The sequence below is a fragment of the Neodiprion pinetum genome, chromosome 1 (genome assembly GCF_021155775.2).
Source record: "Neodiprion pinetum isolate iyNeoPine1 chromosome 1, iyNeoPine1.2, whole genome shotgun sequence".
NCBI classification, from domain to species: Eukaryota; Metazoa; Arthropoda; class Insecta; order Hymenoptera; family Diprionidae; genus Neodiprion; species Neodiprion pinetum.
In genome coordinates this window covers 10,974,462-10,992,478 of record NC_060232.1, presented here as the reverse complement: position 1 = coordinate 10,992,478, position 18,017 = coordinate 10,974,462, and the positions used below count along the sequence as shown (strand labels likewise).

At 40.5% G+C, this 18,017-nt stretch overlaps 1 protein-coding gene across 4 annotated transcripts in view; it reads right to left on the bottom strand.

The window, feature by feature from the left end:
- LOC124211117 (tyrosine-protein phosphatase non-receptor type 13) overlaps positions 1-18,017 on the bottom strand; it is a 118,787-nt gene that overhangs the window by 46,564 nt on the left and 54,206 nt on the right. For all 4 annotated transcript variants that reach the window (XM_046609874.2, XM_069134397.1, XM_046609863.2 and 1 more), the window contains one exon: positions 62-234. In XM_046609874.2, the coding sequence (XP_046465830.1) occupies positions 62-234 (173 nt within the window). The remainder of the gene's footprint in view (positions 1-61; positions 235-18,017) is intronic.

Sequence of the window (18,017 nt, the reverse complement as noted above, 5' to 3'; positions counted from 1 at the left end):
AATTGAGGAAAAGAAGAAGAGGGAATAGCTAATGGGACCGTGAGAGCGGGGGCATAGTTACCTTCTCGGAGTCGGTGTCTGAATAGGTTCTACCAGGACGATACTCCGGGGGTAGATAGGCCCGCGCCGTTTCCGGTGGCGCCGACCGGAGGATCACCCTACCACGTGGAGTGAGCTCGAGGGTGTGCGGAGTCACCACAGGACCCATCCCCGAACTTCCGACCACTCCGCCGTCTGGAACAAAACCGTAATCAAATATGTTAATAACGATAGGTATCGCCAACCGTTACGGACATCGAATTATCACCCTCGTAATCCAACGGACTTTTTTTGATCAAAAGCAAATGAGGGTAGAACTTGGAAAAGTTTTGTGTACCGGTGAGATTTTTTGCTACACTAAAGTTTTTTGTTACCCATTTCGGATATGAAGTTCGGATTCGCTAGAGATCCGTGTGCATATTTAAGGGGATGGTCACTCTTCGGACTTGATTTTAAAGTCAAGTTTGAATACCTGGTATTCGTGCGGAAAGGCTTGCGAATAAACAAAGATTATGCGCCTGAAAAATACTATTCCTATCTTTATTTTGAGCTTTGAAGTTTGAACAGTGGTCCATAATTGTTTGATTACCACGATTTCAACGGATGATGCAAGTCTTGACAAGCCTGCACTTTTGACGTTGCTACGACTTTGTCTATGCCGTGAAATAAAGATACCAGGTGCTTTCAGGTACGACACAATCTCAGTTATCATTGGAACTAAAGATTCAAATCTAATCGTGGTACTTTTTTCAGTACGTTTTTTTTGTAATTCTATTGATTATTGGCAGGTCCCAAGATTTGTAACCGAGGGTGTAGTTCGATCGGTCATAAATCATTCTAGTTTCTGCAAAAGCTAGGTAGATACCAGAAAAAAATGCGGAGTGAATTTTTTGAACCTTACGAATTCTTTAAAATTTATCGTACGAAAAGAGTTGAAAACCGTCGTTTCAAGTAGAATAAATGCAAGTAACAATGATACACCATTTTTCAAATTCCAAAGGTAGAACGAGTATCTGTCAGCCATATAAGCGTTCGTTATTTGCGAGCCTTTCGCTACTAAAAGTAGCTACTCAAACTTGACTCAAAAATCAAACGTGACAGAGTCGACTACCTTCCTTGAAAACCGATAAAAAAAATTCTTCGGTGAGAAGCCGACGAGATTATTCAATCAGTACAGTCGATTAGTTACGCGGCAATTGACAATCACTCACTAACGTCAGTGGGAAACTAGGAAGTCTGAAAAAGTAAGTTGGGCAAGCGTTACCGGTGAAGGATCATCACAAGATTCATCCCCCCGAAAGCCATGGAAGAGAAGCTCAGACATTTAGGGCTGCTTTTTCGAGGCTCCTAAAAGCTATGGTATATGGGAACGAATGAAATGTGTAATGGAATCAGAGGCGCCCTCCATCTTTGTATTTCCCGGACAGAATCGTCTGCCCTTCTTGCGCGGTAATCACTTGAAACCACTTTTAAAATATCCACGATGGAAAATTTTCGTCCTTCGCTCCTCTTTTTTTATCACTCGAATATTGTCGCCATAAGGATTTGACCGTTCTTTGTGCCAGAATAAAATCGATACTCCCTTACTCACTGCCCATGTAACAGAATGATGAAAAACTTGAAAAAGAAATCTTTGAGCCGCTTCTACTCTCGTTGAAAGAATCGCTTTGAACATTGTTAAGGACATCAACTCGTAATGCCTTTGATTATTTAACGTTTTTTATTCGTGCGATTTTTCAGTGTTTTCCTTTAACTCGAGAAAAATAGACGCTGCTGCATATATACGTGCTGAAACTGTGAAAATTGGAGTATATGAGATTGGATAAACAGTGAAAAATGATGGCTAGGTACTCCTAATTCAATGATACGACAGTCGTTCGAAGAAGTTACGAGCTTGAGTGGGCGGTTGGTCAACCGTAATTTGTATTACTTTAAAAGCAATAATTGAACCATCGTTCACGTGGTTCCTCGACAGCTTACGCCTACGGTTGGAATTTGCCCAGTACGTACAGCAATTCGTTTTTTTCCATCACTCGACGTCACATCCTGTTTCATCGTTTCTCTTGGCAAATTATGAGAATCATTTCAGCTACGAAGAAAAATTTTAACAGTGTAGGTGAAGCCTGATATATCAAACGTTCGATTCAGTGAAAACGGTAATGAAACGAATAACTTTTGAGATCAATGTGTGAAAACTAAAATTAAAGTATTTTTAAAAACAAACACTTTGAACGAGTTTTGCATGCAATGTCAATATGGTTTTTCTATAGAACAGAAATTTATTGATTATAGCCTTTGATGGCATTCCACGCTATGCTTCAGTGGCTCCCTAGGAAGCTAAAGAAAGGAATTCGTCTCAGGTGATCTGTGAGAAATTTAATTACCAACATAATGAGTTGTAATTTGTTTAATTTAGACAAATGAGCGGCGTAATCGGTATTGAAATAAAATTGTACAACAACGTATAACTGCTTCAAAATGAATAATGATCGGTCTGTCTTGGTTGAGATTCAAGGGTTTCAAAATTCCCGTCTATGTTGGGAATATCGTTAAAATTAAATTCCGCTTGATTGATCTTGTCTTGTAATTCATTAGGTATGCTTTTTCCGACCCTTCATTATTCAGACGGTATAGGCCCACCATTACAAAATAGATTTCGTAAAATCACCGGAAACTTTTTGATCCCGGACTATGCATAAAATAACACTGTGACAGAATCTTGCGTGGTTTAGCATCAAATATTGGTAGCTTTACCGCAACCGTCCGAGTAAGTATTAAAAAATCTGGACTAAGCTTTGGGCGTCGTATCGAATAATTTATCAAACGTAAACTGTTATATTCTAAGTCAATCGGAGTCTTTGTTTGCCGAATCATAGCTGAGGACCTCAATCACGATATATTTCGTTCATCGGAGTGAAAGAGACTCACAGTCAGGATTACCATTGAATTGAAATTTGACTAGGGACCAAGCGGACCTGGACAGTCGGTAAGTTCGATTGATACTAAATTCAGAAACAAGACAACGGCCGATGGCTGGGCGTCTGCAAATGGTTTCCAAGCCACGTGGTCATGTCGGTATCCGATCATTCAAACCCGCTCATTTCTCACCCAATGACACCCCGAAATTGTAAGAACGAAACTATTGACTCAAATCAATACTCCCGGCAATTTGCACGCCTTGAATTGAACTTTTTGATTTATCACTACTGATAATGGTTCCAGCACGTTCGAAACGTTATTTTCCCACTCTCTCTAGTTGTTACAGAACACAATTTGCTTGACGCTATTGAACGTTTTCTCCCCGTGACTCGTTAGTACTGACGACGTACGTACGAGTGCGAGTTCAAGTGATAAAGCGATAGAAAGAAGGAAAGACATAGAGAAAGTTTGAATTGGGTAACGAATGACTGGATTTTCGATTGGTTTTCTTCCTGTCAAGCAAAAAAGTCTGCGTATCTTTGGCAACTTTTATTCTCGACAAAAAGCTCGGAAAAACTCCTCCGTTATCACGTTACTCAAACGTGTCGGGAAATTACTAGCCTTTGGGAGAAATAAACAACGCGTCATAGGAGCTCGTATTTTTTATGCACGATGAAAGAAGAAGAATTTTTTTATCCACAGCAACGTTATTTGACGCTCAAATAGAGACACATTTGTGGATCTGTCAGAGGTGACAAGGTTTTACCACGTGAATTAGCGGATTATTTGCTTCAATTAAATGCGACCGGCCCTCAACGTTATTAATCATCCTTCCAACACCCGTTTCGTACTCGATAATTAATTACGAACCGAACATTAAAATAATGTCCTTCTTCCAGGCGACTGGCTAAGCTTAACGAGGCTAATGAGTACACTGGGAAATGCAAATTTTCTCTGCATCTAGTTTTTGGTGTTCCGTTTTTTCAGTGTTCCTCACGCTTTATTGTAATTTCAATAAAGTTCAGCGATACTGGAGAACCTGTGAAATAGAATATTTTTCCAAAATATCGCAATCAACTATCGCGTTGTTTCAAATAAATTCATGCTATCTTGTAGCCAGGAATGTTATATTGTATGAATATCTATGAAATAGCGAGTAATAAACAGACGATTATTCAAGCCGAAAAGTTCATATCGACATAGACAAAAGTGTTCCGTTTAATAAGTTAGCGCAGTTATCATGTCATTGCACAGTATTTCACTGTCAAAGTGACAAGAGGAAAAAATTTTCAGTGACAAATCGCCTGAACAATTTCTTGAGCGTAAAAAAATTCACGTTATTACACAATCAGTTTTTCCTCTCGTCTTAATATTGAATATATCCTTATTTTTCTTCCCATCATTCAAAAACAACGGACACGTGTCATTTGTCGAAGAAAAAACATACGAACGTAAATGTGTGACATGACATCCCTCGTCATACCGTTGAACGCGAGCAAACCTGGACGAAAGAAGACAAATATACCGAACGAAACTTGCGAGGTAAAAACGTTCGCCGCGATAATGATGGAAGGTTCCTATCAGGGAGTAAGTCATTTTTTATTTTTTTTTTTACATTTTTCTCATTACGTTCGTGTTTCTCCGTCTAGTACGACGTCACGTGCTGAATGTGAGAATGCGTAAACCGAGGAGAGGGTGGGAGGTACCGGGGCTCCTCACCATCGTTGTCTATGGGTTCGTTCCAGCTCCACTTTTGCCTCCACTTCCGTGATCCGTCTCGTATTTCCAGTGCGAAAAGCCAGATATGTCTCGGAGTAAGCGCGAAGGAATTTCCCCGAGTTTCAAGTTTTTAAGTGCTCTGCTCCGGGGGATAGTTGTTATCCCTAGCTGGGTCCTGGGCTCGTCCTCGACACCCTTGCACCGTCAAACTCGAGGAAAAAGCGTGGGACTCGGTCTTGTTATTCTCTCTTCGATTCGAGGCCGGGTGCCCATTCTCTAGATGGAAATTGAAGCACTCTCGTTACTTTTTTTTTTTCACATCCTTGACCTCATCGAGGTTGTCTCGTTGACATTTTAGAATCCACGCGTACACACTTGTGCATATATACGCCGGGCAAAAGTGTTTCCGTTGAACCAACCAAGGCATGCGTGTCTACACGTATAATCACAGCGCAGCCATAACAGAGAAGATTCAGTTTTAGACTTGGAGGATCGGGGTGGAGGGATGTTGCGGGAATCCGAGGAGTAATTTTCTCGCTACAAAAAACCCGGCTATCTAGGGTCGCTTAAACGTCACTCCCACCTAACGAAAACAGAGTCACCTATATTGCCGCCCCTGACAATGACTCGTTACGTCGGACTAACACCCGAGTTCACTCGGAGACAGTTGCCAGATACCGAATCTTCACCCCCTTTACAATCTGCAGTGATTTCATTTCATCTTCAAGTTCCAAGCCTCTGCCGAGAAATTCCAGGCTCATTTTCACAGTGACGTTACAAGTCCGTTTGAAATATACCAAACATCACAATTGTCACAAGAAAGCGATTTTGCTGCTTCTCGCGGTGTACGAAACTTCACGGGAAATGTAGGTACATTAGAACGATTCATGCTTGAGAATAAATATTTGAAGAGGAAAGAGCGTGTTCTTTCAGGAAATACCGACATATTCTGAACCTGAATAATAGAAGAGAACTTTTTAGCACGCACTTTTACTGCAATCGTTTCGAAGTGCTGTCTGTTCAAGTATAATCATAGAATCGTGACGTGCGAATCACACGGTTAATGAATACATTATAGCAAATATCACTTCGTAACGACATGCATAAATTTGCAAATTGTCTCGAGTTGAATTACCATGTAAATTGTTTTGATTTAATCAATGTTTCTTACATCAATAAATGATATTGTAGCAGTTTACATCTTTATTTGAATATTTTTTCTGAAAAAATTTTAAATGACATTTTCACTGAATAAATTTTTGGCCTGACCTGTCTCAAACTATATGTATGTACTGCATGTACGTTTATGACAAATCGTGGCACTTACTTTATCAAAATGCCAGGAAAAAGAAACGTCAAATATGTACAATATTATGAACACATTCCTTTTCTGATTTCAAGTTCTGTGAAAGTCTGTACTTTAAATCGTTAGGCACGGTTACGAAGAGTGGTAAGATTATGTGTTTTAAATTCTTCAAATGTCATCTAACACGTCTTTTTCTTCAAACTAAATCTATGAATTTCCATGGGGATAAATCAGCATTGGAGACTTAGTATATAATACATCAGAAATAAAACACCGATGTCGCGACGAAAGAAATTCGAAACTACTAATAAAATTCCAGGCTATTTGCCGGGGCTAGAACGCGACTCGGTACCGTCTTAAGAACTTCGATCCCGTTCGCCGACTAAGGAAGCAAAGTTATGTGGAAGTTAAACAAATAAACGGAGACTACGCAGGGCTTGCCTTTCCTGTCTTCGAGTACTTTTCAGCCTCTCGGCCGATTCATCAGCGTTTCCTCTTCCCGGGCAACACGAAGGGACAAAATAGGTAGGATAGTCGCGAACTCCTGGAAGGTCGGTCGTTGAAACTGCTCCTACGTCAGAGGAAGTGGAGAAGAGGAAGGCTTAGATCGACCAAGGTGACTAGTTAAGCGATGGATGCCATGCCGAGTGTTTTTAAGGGTTTCCGAGAGTGGGCCGGTCTTAATCCCGGGTAGGCGCCGCGGCCATTAAGCCCTCTCAAGTTGTCTCCGAACCGGAATAGACCTACATTTTCAAGTGGCCCCGGTAGGCCGGCTTGGGTCGAATTAGCTGCCTCGTTATGAGTGACTACCGAGCGAGTTATTCGGCACTCGGCATGGATTTAATAAAGCAAGAGCTATAGGGTCGTTAATTCGACTAATTGTAAGTTTCATTTTAATTCCTCGACGTTATACGCACGCGGAACGCGTCTTAAAAACTCCCGCGTTTACCCGGATAAATCTTCAAAAATTTCAGTCCAAGAGTTTTAATTACAAGAACCACACGGCGTGAACCTGATTAAGGTACTTCCGTCGCACTGAGAAACAGGACAGCTGTTAATCTACCTACCAAGTTTTGGTATGACGTATGCCTTGTTCGGAACAGCCGGTAATTCTCAACACTTAGAGCGCAATATGCTTTTCACCATTAAAGTTAATCGTAATGAACCATCGCGTCGACAGCGTGAATTGATACGTGATTCCGTTCGAAAACTCGGACGTTGTGTACCGCGTACAAAGTTGAAAAGTTTCATTACTCGACTTGAAAAACAAATAAAGAAATCACACAATTACGGTGTCGCTGGAGCAGTGAAAACGGCGTTGTTTTCGGAACATCAATCATCTGAAATACCGTTGAGTTGGGATTAAACTATTGATGCGCCTATACGTTTTCTGCTACTGTTGACAAGATAATAATTAACAGCATACTGCGTTGAGGGAAAAAATTTAAAACTCTTTAAACAATTTTTTGCTCACTCATAAATTCGTTCATAAATAGTGAATATCGTGGGAAAAACTTGAACATTCTCAAACCTGAAGAAATGGAGATCAATATCAGTGAATCAATCAACAATTGTTGAAAACAACAAATCTGAGCAGCAACAACCCTAAGAAAATCACGGAAATATTATTCATGTTTTTTCAAGCATTGCTTTCAACTCACAAGAAAATTGATATCATCCATCAACCGAACAAACGTTTCATGGCAATTCAAAGTCTATGTAGATATCAGAGATAAGAATCATAATTTCATTTATTAAGTCTGAACAATTCAATTTTGTTTTTAATGTACCGACTCTGACCGTGAAACTTTCTTGATAAATGTATAAAAACACCGTGACGTGAGTTCGAAATGATCCGAACGTACCCCGCGCAACATCTAAGATATCAGTAACGCTCCGAGTGTAAGGGATAGGTACGAAATTGAGCACAAGGATATTATATAACGGTTCGATTCAGCAAGTTTGAAACTGTATAGGTACCCCCACTGAGCATTGCAGTATCTACTGCTAGCTTTAGATTGCAGCCAGTATTACGTGTAGGTAAATGCTCATCTCCTAAGGGTCCAACGCCTCCAAGATATGGATTTTGCAGAGTGAGGATACGACGATATCGAATACTGGGATTGCCTCGACGCACTGCCGTCCTATAATATCGGATACAAATAACAAGATTTTTTCCTGACGCGATTGAAAACAAGGACAGCTTGTCTTTTCCCTGGAAGCAGTTCACCGAAGATACCGGATACATTTTTCTCACCCATGACTATTTTATTCTCATTCGAACAGCTGCATGAAATTCAAAAGAACCTAAATCCAGAAATATTATTACAGATTTATCACCAAGACTTATAATTGCATGCGAGCCTGATTCATTCCCTCATACCTTTTCAAATCGTTGAGAATTTTCCAAGCGCAGATAATTCGGGGTTATGTATGAATGTTTTCAACTCACGAAGGAAAGCGAGAAACGATGAGAGACCAACAGCTCTATATCAGGCTTCTGAATATCCGCATAATTGATTCGTTCGACCGTGTGAACAAATAAACGTTCTTCAATGTAAAAACTTTTGGGGGGGAAGGATGATGAACCACTTCATCCTCTCGCGGCGTTGAATACGTATGACGGAATGACGATGAGCTTCATCCGAAAGGCAAACGGCTTTTTTCTCATCTCACAAGCCCTCCCCTTCCGTTTGCCGATATCCACGCCAGCAACCTGAATACCCTCAGAGGGCAGCGCGGCTTTATTAACAATTGCAAAAATCGTCACGTTCAGCGGTGCGACAGTAGAATAAAATGTTTAATCTCGTGCAGAGAGAGAGAGGCAAAAAAATGCTTCGTCCGTAAAGCTTTGCTCAAAGTTGGAGAGAGAGAGAGAGAGAGGGAGAAAAAAGAAAAAGAAAAAAAAGAGCGTGTGAAACGAGATGAAACAGTGACGGCGAAAACCGGGGTTAATACCGTTTTCCATAACGGGGGCGTGTGTTTTTCGTCTGTGTCAGCTGTCATACGATTCGTACGGAGTCGGGATGAATGGAAGAGAAAAATGAAACAAAAAAAAAACGACAGGCATTCAGGCGCGAGGCGTTATTAGCGCCTCGTTCTCATGCCTGCGCAGTTCAATGTGAGGAGGAGGAGGAGAACTAATTGTAAGTACGGGTTTTAACTCAATTTTTGGCGATTCGATAAGAGCGATGGGAAACCTCCTTCACAATGGTTGAAAAATCTGTTTCAATATGATCGGTACTTTGACAAGATATTGTCTCACAGTTTCACTTGGCTCTTTCAAGTTTCTTAATTCGCGTCCCGTTCTTATTGTATACCTACGTACAATAAGCGAGAACTAAAGCTTAACGCGCCTTTGTTTCCCGCTGAGAAAAAGAGCAGGAGTTCGTTCAACATCCGTCAAGTTCCCTTATTTTTACTTCCCTCTTCGTTCTTCTGTTTTCAAATTTGTTGTTTATAGCTGAAAGAGATACGAGATGATGGATCACGTCGTATCGATCGCTCCTTCAAATCGAGGGTTGTTCCAAAAAATCGCGCGTAATTGACGAACAGATGGTCACAGCCTTTGCAGAGGTTCTTGGGTTATTAAGATTAACAATATCATGTTAGAAGTATTGAACTTAACTCTGGATATGCTTAGGTAAGGATTTATTTCCGATTACATGATTTTCTTTCTCGTAGTGTTCGACTAAATCGAACAGCCAAATCTTGCGGTTCAAATAATTGCCATTGATCATTTTTAATGCTCGTAAAAAAACCTAGAAGTCTGAAGTTTTTCAATTTTATGGTACACAATTTTGTATTTATGTAGAGGTAGCGAAAAGTGTTGGTAATGGATGAATGTAACAGAAATTTCGAAGTGAAATTGAACCCTATAAGTGTTTGAACTAAAACATTTTCCAAGAATTTCAGTCAGAACGTGGAAACCGGTAAAACGTAACGAATATTGGCCAACTTATACATGTTACAGCATCTCCTTGCTGGATTTTTGTATTTTTTCTTTTTTTTTTTCTTGTGCCCTACTTTTTTTTTTTGTTTTTTCATCTACCACGCAACAAGATCTGGGCGAGAAAAAAATATCTTGCAGCAAATTTTTCAACCCCCCAGCCGCGGTATCTCCGGCACAGCTTTTACGAATATTATGTGTCAGTCTGTGAGTGAATCATATAACTAAATGCTCGCATCTCGTTAGCGCAGGTTTACCTTTTCACGTAATAAAAATTTGGTCAAAAAGGCCAGCGATATTTCGCGACAACGTGGACTGTTCCGTGCCAATAAATATCGGCAATTGAAAATGACGCGGTGAATAGCGAGTTAATTAAGACGCTTTAATTAAAGCTTGGCAAAGCTGAAAAGTAAGTAATTAGAAAAAGTCGAACCTACTTTCAGCCTATACTTTTTAATTTCATCGCGGGAACAAATAATGCTTCGTTTCTGTACAACGATAGTATTTTTCGTTATTTTCTTTCATCTCGTTTCCCTCCTCCGTGTTACGTCACTCGCAAAATTCCAGGCAACTGGTACCCTACTGAAGTCATTTTGCGGAAAAAAATACGTAAATTTCATTTAACCGCGTAAAGAATCTCGATGTGAGCATAAACGGATCACAGCGCGATACGCGTTGGTATTTGTGGGGTGAGCTCGGAGCACCGTGATTCTATAGCCACCGCCGTTATCCTTCGTCCAGGAAATCCCAGTGCTAAGGATTATGAATGGTGGGAATGCGAATGCGAATGTGGAAAAAAAAAGAATTTTAGACAAAGGACAAACAGAGATTATTGCCTTTCACCTCAGGAATTTCATTTGTGCAAAGGAGACTGGTCGGAAATAGCTGAAATTCCGCAACTAGTTCAATTTACACACGTAGCCGCCGCAGGAGTAGAACGAAAATATTATCCAACTCGCTGTCACTCACAATCAGCTTGAACACAAAATTATTCAATTTTCAATTTTTAATCACCACCGACGTATTGGAGACAAGAAAGAACCGAATGAAAGCATAATTATTTCGTTACGATTTCGAAACGATGATTTCAGCAGACTATTCTGTTTCATAATTTTTCAAATTTCTGAAATATTTCACTGCCAAGTTAAGCGAAAGATCATTACGATTAACGGAACCATTGTATGTCCAGAATCATTTTCACCGGTCATTGCGTTTTCGATAATTGTTAATTCAGAGAGTAAATACTCGCTCGAAGAAAAATGATATTCCATCTGTTTTTGTATGAAAAATTTGTTTCTACAAACCATCGAATAAAACTTCTTGGTCGTTTGATCGTCACGTAATAAAACCACCGTTTGACTGCATATTTCAAATATTTCTCATACCTGGAACGGCAGATACTCTGGTTGAATTTCGATCTAGGTCGATTAAAATAAATACCGTGAATATTGCTATCGAAACATCCAATATATCGCGAGTATACATCAGGCAGGTATACGAAAAAGTGTTAACTTCACCGAAATGTTTTTCTTCAAAGTTGAATCTCTACGATGTATCTACGGTCGCCGACGCTGTACATCGATCGAACAAATATCCGAGTGAACGATTTCTTGTTACCGGATACATCGAACGATAAATTTTCCATCGTGATGATAAATTACACCGCGTTGTATTGTGAGGGAAGATGAGAAGTGGCCAATCGTGCAATCTGTAGCGATGATCACCCCGATTGTCATTAGCCTACCACGTTTCTCTTTGTCAAGAAATAACAGCATAGGATTACCAACGCGAGATACAATCCGGCTTTGGGTACTTTAGATCCACGTGATACTCTGGTTCGAAATACATCATCTCAAGAAATTTGACGAAACACCTTGGGGGCCCGATTGTATAGGAGGTAGAAGTAACCCCGAACCAACAAATGAACTCCAAAAGGTAACGGAATGAAAGATTCATGTCTGTAGGCGATGGCCTCGTTACTGACAAAGCATTCATGCTATATTTTAGCATTCCGTCAGAGTGGAAGAGTAATTCTTCTTTTTTTTTTTCTCCCCCTCACGAGGCTCAAGTACGACGTTTAGATAGGAAGACCATCGAAGGCTTGGTGTAGATATCCTACATCGATGAACCACTTTCAGGAAGGATCAGCGAGGTCGTAAACGGTTTGTTCCCATCGGTAACGGGAATAACGAGATAACAGCGGGATAAAACAGATAAGAAAAAGAGGCCCTACTTTTTGAGGACCTCTCCTGACAACCGCTATGACGATAACCGATCGGTGATTGGCCAACTGCTACACGTGCGAATCTCGGCTCTCCCATGAAATGAGGTGTTTGTCCGAATATTGCGGTATTCGGACGAAATTGGTACCACGCGGTGCAGTTTCCACGAGGTATTGTCCACCGATAAAATAAGGGATCCGTGAGAGTTTGAAAGTGACAATAAATTACACCAGATCTCGCTAAACTTTATCACGGACGCGAGCACCACACTCTGGCAGATCACGTACACTGTTAAAGGGTTTCAGAGCGGGACTGGTCCGAAGTTTAAAGAGAATGGATCGTTCGCTCTGCCGATCAAAGTTTCCAACGATACCTGGAGACCATTTGAACTCAAGGTGGTCATGTCCCGCGAACAACTTCCGTTCCTCGGTCCAAAATTACTTCCTGGGTATCACCCGCGAGTTTCTTGCCCCCGGGCAGGCTTCCACAGACGCCGGTATCTCTCTCTTTAAGCGTGAACGACCCGGTGACACCGTGGTCTTCAGACAGCAACCTCCCTGCACCCAGGGACTCGGGTGCCATGGGAACGGGACCAGCGATGAATATATCACAAGTGTTTAAATGCTCGTTACTTTGTCCCAGCTCAACTTTTCGCTAGGGTAAAACTTTCGGAATGGGAACCGGATCTGGACCACTGTCCAAATGTCAAACGCTCTGCGGTTGCTCGTCTGATCATTCGATTATAGCGCGCCACCACCGGCGGAATTTCTGTAATGCTTTGATGACAAATTGAATACTTTCACGTCGAAATATTTACGCTAAAGGTATACGTGCCAATGTTGTATCGCTCGTACCGCTGACCACGAGTATTTCATTTTACCTACAACAGCCGAATGCGTGGTTAGCACTGATTTTCTACCGGACGTTGGGAAAAAGTTTGTTAGAGTCAAAAAGTAAGAGGTGCGCCGAACCTGTCCACCTCAATTTTCGGTGTTATTTATACTTAGGGTTGACAGTATTTTATCACGGATAGCCCTCTCACCCTCCACCCAGCTTTTGGTGAACTCCCTACTCCGTTAGTCACACGCCCGTCATCCGGTTATCGTGCACTATATACAATACAAAAAACGTATCAGTACTCGGTTAAGTGCGAGATAAGCACCCGCAACGTGCTTGTCATTCTAGTTGCGGTAGTATTATCATTTTTAGTCCATCTACCAAAACTTATGCGATCGTTTTACCAGATACAAGGGATGTTCCGGAATGCCCAGGGCTTCATCAGCTGTGGATTGTTTGATTAAGCCAACGAATCGGCGTTATATTCATCCAACCTCTGTGTGCTGATCATTAGTACCTGGTATCTCTGAAAATGTAGGAAATTGACATTTCGGAGTATCATGGCGTATCGCGTTGTGCTCAAATGTTGTCAGTCCCTAGTTTATTTCGTTTTTCTTCCGATGTCATCTTTCCTGACCCTCCGTTCAAGAAAATAAAAAATTTCTTCCGGGACCATTTGTAACTACAGTAAAATCAAGAGTTAGCATGAGTTGCTCGTGTACAATTCAGAGACTCTTCCAGTCATCGGAAATTTACAACCGTTGCTTAGACACGGCGAGTCACAACCGTGAGGCAAACGGGACATGAAGTCACCGCGTGTACCTTGGACACGGGAATATGCTCGTCTGGTTCCCCTGCCGTGTCGCGTGCAGGACATCGGTTTCACCTGGTGAAGCACGCCGGATTCCTGCCACACTCTGACACAATTAATGGTCTGAAGCCCACGCGCTGGAGCGTCGTTTGCGGGATAATAGATGCATGCTATATACAGCCTTCGGCGTGTATGGGTGGTCTGATGCAGGAAGGATGGCATTACCGAGCAGCGTCGATTAAGCCCTGCGACAGACTTGTGGCTCTCTAGAGAAGGAGCTGGCCGAGGTAAGGGTCGTTCCATGTTCGGATTAAATTGGTGTATTGTTTTAACAGTGTGTGTAGAATCATTATTGGAATGCTTATTATGCGATCGTCTAAGCTTGGGTTTGATTCACCCTTTCTATTTTTCGAATATGCTATTTCAGTGATTCGAGATGAAACTTGCATGACGGTATAATCAGTTTCTAATTCTAATACTCCTAGCTGTTGACATTAAATGGAAGTTGACGTGTTAATAATGGTCACATGACCTTGACAGTATTTATTGAATCGTTTGGTAACGTTGTATGGAATCAGAACATACAAATGGTGATGTTAAGTTGATGGAACAAACACCCGTACTTCTATGTAAGAAGAGAATTCGTTTAAAACAATCTCGGATTAATCAGGCAACCTTGAATTCTGTAACTTTGTTACGTCAAGGGAGAAATGGTCCACGCTTGAATTTTTTTGCAGGCTATGATGCAAGATGAATGTAGAAAAATTTTTGGCTGACTAACACGATCACTGTCCAATTGTTAATGTAATATGAATTCAAATTGACCTAGTAAAACGATTAGGATAATAGAAAAAATGATACAAAAGTATAGAAAAAAATGAGGTCCCACTCTGAATCTTGCGTGAAAATGTTTCATTTCGGAAACCAAATGTTTTTTTCTTGTTTCGTGAAAATCAATTTGGGTGTTTTTGAGATAGGTTTAAAAAACCGTGGATTAAAGACGAGTGATTGAAGAAATTTGAAAATCTTTTTGGTAGGTCGTTTAACGTAGCAAAAATCCTTGGTGAAATTAAAAAAATGTCATGGTTAACCATGGTTGAAAGTAAAGAAGTTGTGTACCTACTCTGTGGATGATCAGATAATAAATAACGGTTTCGAACGTGACGATGATATCTGTAGTGAAAAAAGACACTGAATGTCTGGTCTCCAGTCTACAAATTTGACGGTGATGAATTTTGCTTCACTTTGACCTTCTTGAACTTTGTGTTACGTACGATAAGTACTGGGTATAGACTTTGGTTCGTCTGTTTCACCTACACTGCTTTTAAGCAGCACTAAATCAACGTTATCGTAGTAGGTAGAAGTAGTATAACGCCTCGTAACGTTTACCTGAGATCATTTAGGATGATCAACTTATCACGGTACGTATGTACGTACCTACAAAATCAGATTCTTGAACTTGAAAGAAAATTCATCAGCTACGCGTCCGCTGTGTCACCGTGTTTGTGAAGGTATTTCAAAGGGAAATTGAATCACGGAATTAAACATCACTCCATCCGCATCGTTATCCAACACCTGCTGGAGTGATGCGGAAAATTATACAACGGATATTATGATTGTCCGATATTGGGTTTTGCAAGCTTGAGTGGCTTCTGGGAAATTCTTAATGTCTGAATATCGATGTCTCATTGATATAAAGGGTGTAGAAAACGAGTTTTCGATGCTGATTATGTCGAAATCTTCTTCAACTCAAAAATAAACTTGAGTCCCCTGTTACCAATTTATTCAACTAATTACCCAGTTGATATCGAACACTTGCGCAAATTCAGAAGACTCTCTCTCTTCCACAAATCGGGTGTCAAAATAAGTATGAGTTAAATTACACGAGAAATTCAAAGCCCTGTATTTCATGCGAAACATATTAATACAATATTGTTCGTATTTTCTTCGACAGCACTTTTCTTCAAGCGCAAACCACGATCAGGTTCACCGTCACGCCTGCATCGATTCAGTTCAAGATTATGCAGACTATGCTAGTATTTTTCAATCAACTAATAATCCGACTGACAAATATTTGCGAGAACTTTTGCTGGCGGTATGGCATCACGTGTAACTCTCGTCAGTTTACTTAGGCAAAAAGTTTACCAAGTTTTCTGCGGATATCCGGTGAAACGCGGAGGACCGTTCCAAAGTTGAACAACGCCAAATTATACGGAAACTTGAGGGAATTCGACAGACACCTCGAAAATCACGGGGGCGGGGGGGGGGGGGGGGGGGGCACAGATGCTGTGACACATCGAGGGACAAGCTCGGACCAGAAACAACTACCCCCAACTATGTCAAACATCATCCCCGTCGATTCTGCCGGTAAGCGAAGAAGATCACAGCGAATAAATAAAAGCATGTCAGAATAATATTGGGCGAGAAAGCTTTCACCAGGTTTTATTTGGGTACCTTTGTTTGCTCTTTCGAGTACAGATATACGTGTAAATGACCCCATGAGATATCGTAGACAAACAACCTGAAAAATGTTTATTTTTCATATCAGCGACGTTGTTTTGCTCGTGAATAGATATCAAATCAAATACTCTGAAAACACAGTGATCAACTCTACTTGAGAGATTTTCTGCCGATTTTCTGTAAAGCGTCTCATCTGCCGGGATTTGTGACATTATTTTAAAGACCAGTCGAAATTTTAAGAAGTCGTTTTCTAATGTGTCAAGTACCTTTGTTACTACACTTTAGGTATATTTTTTTGGATACGAGGGTTGTGCAATTGATCGATTAGTCGTAGACTTCGATTCGTTGATTTTTCGATTAATCGGCTTTTTGTGGTGTTCCATAGTTCTTTTCATTAATCGATTGATTTGAAGAACAATCAATCAAAGTCTACGATCAATCGATGAATCGCGCAACTTCAGTAGATACCCTAGAATGCAGGTTTTCAAAAATTCATAGTGACGATACTTCACATATATTTTCGCATTTATATTCACAGATATAACCAGCATAAAATATGCTTCTGCATAGCAGCAGATTAATTTCTTTATATATCTATAAAATCTTACGCTAAGAATATCACTGAAAATAAAGTTCTACTGCAATCGTTGTCAAAAGTTTAGGAAAATCGTAATTTCCAGCACGTAATTCAATCCATGTACTTACGTACAAGAAGGCAGTTAAAGCGGCTAGTTTTCAGGGGATCTCGTTGTGTAACGAGAGAAATGACGGCACGGGGATTGCAGGTGTGGATTCTAGACTTTCTTTAGGCAAAGTAACATTACGCTACAAATTTATCGTCCCGTACTTTGTGAAAGCACGAGCAAGCGCAGCCGAGACCAGGGCTTTTTTCTTTCAAGTAAAATATGACTCGATTAGCGTTTAATAAATCCAAGGGTATAATAAATTGACGGAAAAAGTCTCGGACTATCAGTTAACGGATCAAACAGTTTTTAATTTTGAACGCTCAAGTTGTTCCACCGATCAAAATACGTACAGCTAAAATATGCTAATAAAAAATGTACGCAGACAACTTTTTCGGGGGAATTTTTCCCTCTCGCCAAAACGTTCTATTCGTCGTCAAAGTATGTGAAAACCCGCGAATAATTTCACCAAAGTTCATCAATTATTAGCTGCTCCGTTGTGGAAACTTTTTTTTACTTCACCGTTGCACATGTGAGAAATTCGATCGTTAACCTACCATCAATCATTCTGCCAGAGGGCGATAGGGAAACACAACAACCAAGAAGAAAACTTAACGAGTGAACGATAGCTTATTTATACATATATACATATACATATAATGATCGCGAACGTGATTCGGCCAAGTGTCCGAAAGTCTGGAAGGTTAAGAAAAGATATTTCCCCCAAGATCTTTTTCGCCCCTCAACTACAGACGTAGAAAAATAAGAATTGCAGAGTTGATCCGTCCCTTTTAGGAGGCTATTACAAATTTTTTTACGGAGATCAATCGATGTAATCGATCAAGTTTAATATGTGATGATACAATTTTGCGACACGCGAATGATTACTTTGAAGTGCCGAGTATAAAATATGCGGCTTTTGATGTATGGGTAAAAAATGATACATGATAAAATAAATCGAATTAGTTTTCCACCAGATCTTGGCTTGGCAAAATTTTCTTTCGCCTTTGCGGTTCGCCGAGGTTTCCATAAACACTGAGCTACGCGACGAGAGCAGATCAAATGAGGATAA